General features: G+C 49.3%; 1 protein-coding gene across 1 annotated transcript in view; it reads left to right on the top strand.

Annotated features, from left to right (window-relative positions):
• The window catches only part of tbc1d4 (TBC1 domain family, member 4), a gene marked incomplete at its 5' end in the record, with an annotated part of 31,621 nt that extends 31,223 nt beyond the window's left edge, over window positions 1–398 (top strand). Inside the window, one exon of the mRNA XM_080536069.1 lies at window positions 3–398. Within this exon, the coding sequence (XP_080392195.1) occupies window positions 3–245 (243 nt within the window). The 3' untranslated portion in view covers window positions 246–398. The remainder of the gene's footprint in view (window positions 1–2) is intronic.
• Between the last annotated feature and the right edge of the window lie 1,532 nt (window positions 399–1,930).

Genomic DNA, 1,930 nt, shown 5'->3' with positions numbered 1-1,930 from the left:
AGGCTGCTCGACAGAAAATCCAAAGCCTGGAAGGGAATGTGGAGAACTTCTTGTGCCGCGAGAGCAAGATGAAGCACATGATTCGCTCCCTGGAGCAGGAGAGGTCGTCGTGCCAGAAGACCATCGAGCGTATGCGCTCCTGTCTGCCCCCCGACGCCCTGGCCGACGTGGAGATGGCCCAGATCAAACCAGGGCCCAACGGCAAAGCCAAAGCCACCGCCGCCGCCGTCGCCAAGAAACCCTGAGGAGGGACGCGGGGGGGGAGGGCCGTCCAGCCTGGGTGGACAGAGAGACAGAGAGAGACTCTTCAGTGGTAGACGTGTTTGCCCAGAGTGTATTTGTGTATTGTGTCACATGGTGACGTGGTTCCCGTTCGATGAGCGTCTCTCGCCAGACAGTCCGACAGATGAAACACGGAGACCGGACAGTGTGTGTGTGTGGGGGGGGGAGGGGGGGGGGCGTGTGCTACCACGCCATAGTGTAGCGGGACACCAGGAGAATCACGTTATTTCTGCGCTCCTTCTTTTTCTTTGAAAGATACTTGAAAATGATGTGAATGTAAAATTCCCTCCAAAGAAACCTAATGATTTGAGTCTTGTGTTTGACGGAGCGAAGATAAGACAGTGTTGATGTCTGTGTGTGTGCGCATGTTGGAACATCGTCACTTCTTACTGTTGGTCTGTTGCCTGAGACTGTCTACTTTGTATCCCCTTTTCACGCACCTTTCGCAATGGCGCTTCAAAGAGACGCACTGTTTAGTATTGGGGGTGAAAGGGTTGTCGCGTGAGAGAATCACCCAGTTGCAGCAACTTCTGTTGCTTTCGGAGGAAGTGTTTCACCCCTAAGCAGAGGCAGGATGTGAGGAGGTTGTCTGCTTCAGTTTCCTGTGTGACTGACCGTGGTGTCGGCACCAGAATCAGATGCAGAATGAGAGGGCCGGTGATGTCATGAATCTCCACTCTCCTGGAGGGAGGGGTGGGGGGGGGTGGGTGGGGGTGGGGAACAGAGCGGAGGACGGAGCCAACGGGGCTGGATCAACAGAATGGAACTTTGGCTCACTTTGTAGGCTTCTGTCTTCTCTATGTCATCCCCGCTGTGCCGTCCTTCTTTAACTTGTTGTTGTTCTAGGTTGCAGCTATGAAGGTTAATCATCATCATCATCCTCCTTTCACGTTTCCTGGGTGTGGGCCAATCAGCACTCAGAGTTTCTCCTTTCAGTCATGCTGTTGCTGATGTTTTCATCATGATCAAGTGGGAGAGGATAACAGATGCCTGCTGTTACAGTTCAGTTGGTCACATGACCAGCCTTGTAGCCGTGTGCGTGTGCGTGCGCCGGTGATAAACCACACAGGAAACGAGAAGAGCATAAAGATGCCTTACAGTGTCTGTTTGGCCAGAGAAAAGACTGAATTGTTGGCTGTGTCTAGGTCTTCTGGGCCTATTGCTCACACACACACACACACACACACACACACACACACACACACACACACACACACTGAGACAGTGAACCTGTTGACCCAACGTACAGGCACTTTCATTGTGTTCCACAACTATATCTATTCACTCAACAGTTTCATCCCACCTCCGTCTGAATCATCATCTCCAATGGTTTTGATTGAGGAGGGAAAAAAAACAAGAAAAACAAAACACTCCTGGTCTGAGTTGCAGTTAGGCACTGTGCCCTGCGTCTGAAAATGCTATCCATCTTTAAACGTTTTTAATGTTGACAGCTACGTCAGTTTTCACAGATTTTTTGGGATTTCACTGTAAGGAATGATGATTATTTTGTATTTCTAACAGAAGGCAAGAAGTGACTAAAAGTTAAATGGAAATAGACTCAGATCTTTGAAACTTGGTTGGATGGTTTCTATGATTTGCTTTATGCATACGATGCTTACTTTATTTTTTATTTTTCAATCTATCAATC

This window comes from Nansenia antarctica (assembly GCF_963989245.1).
Source record: "Nansenia antarctica genome assembly, chromosome: 7".
Classification (NCBI taxonomy): Eukaryota; Metazoa; Chordata; class Actinopteri; order Argentiniformes; family Microstomatidae; genus Nansenia; species Nansenia antarctica.
Note: the sequence above shows the minus strand (reverse complement) of the source record. Positions and strands in the feature narration are given on the sequence as shown.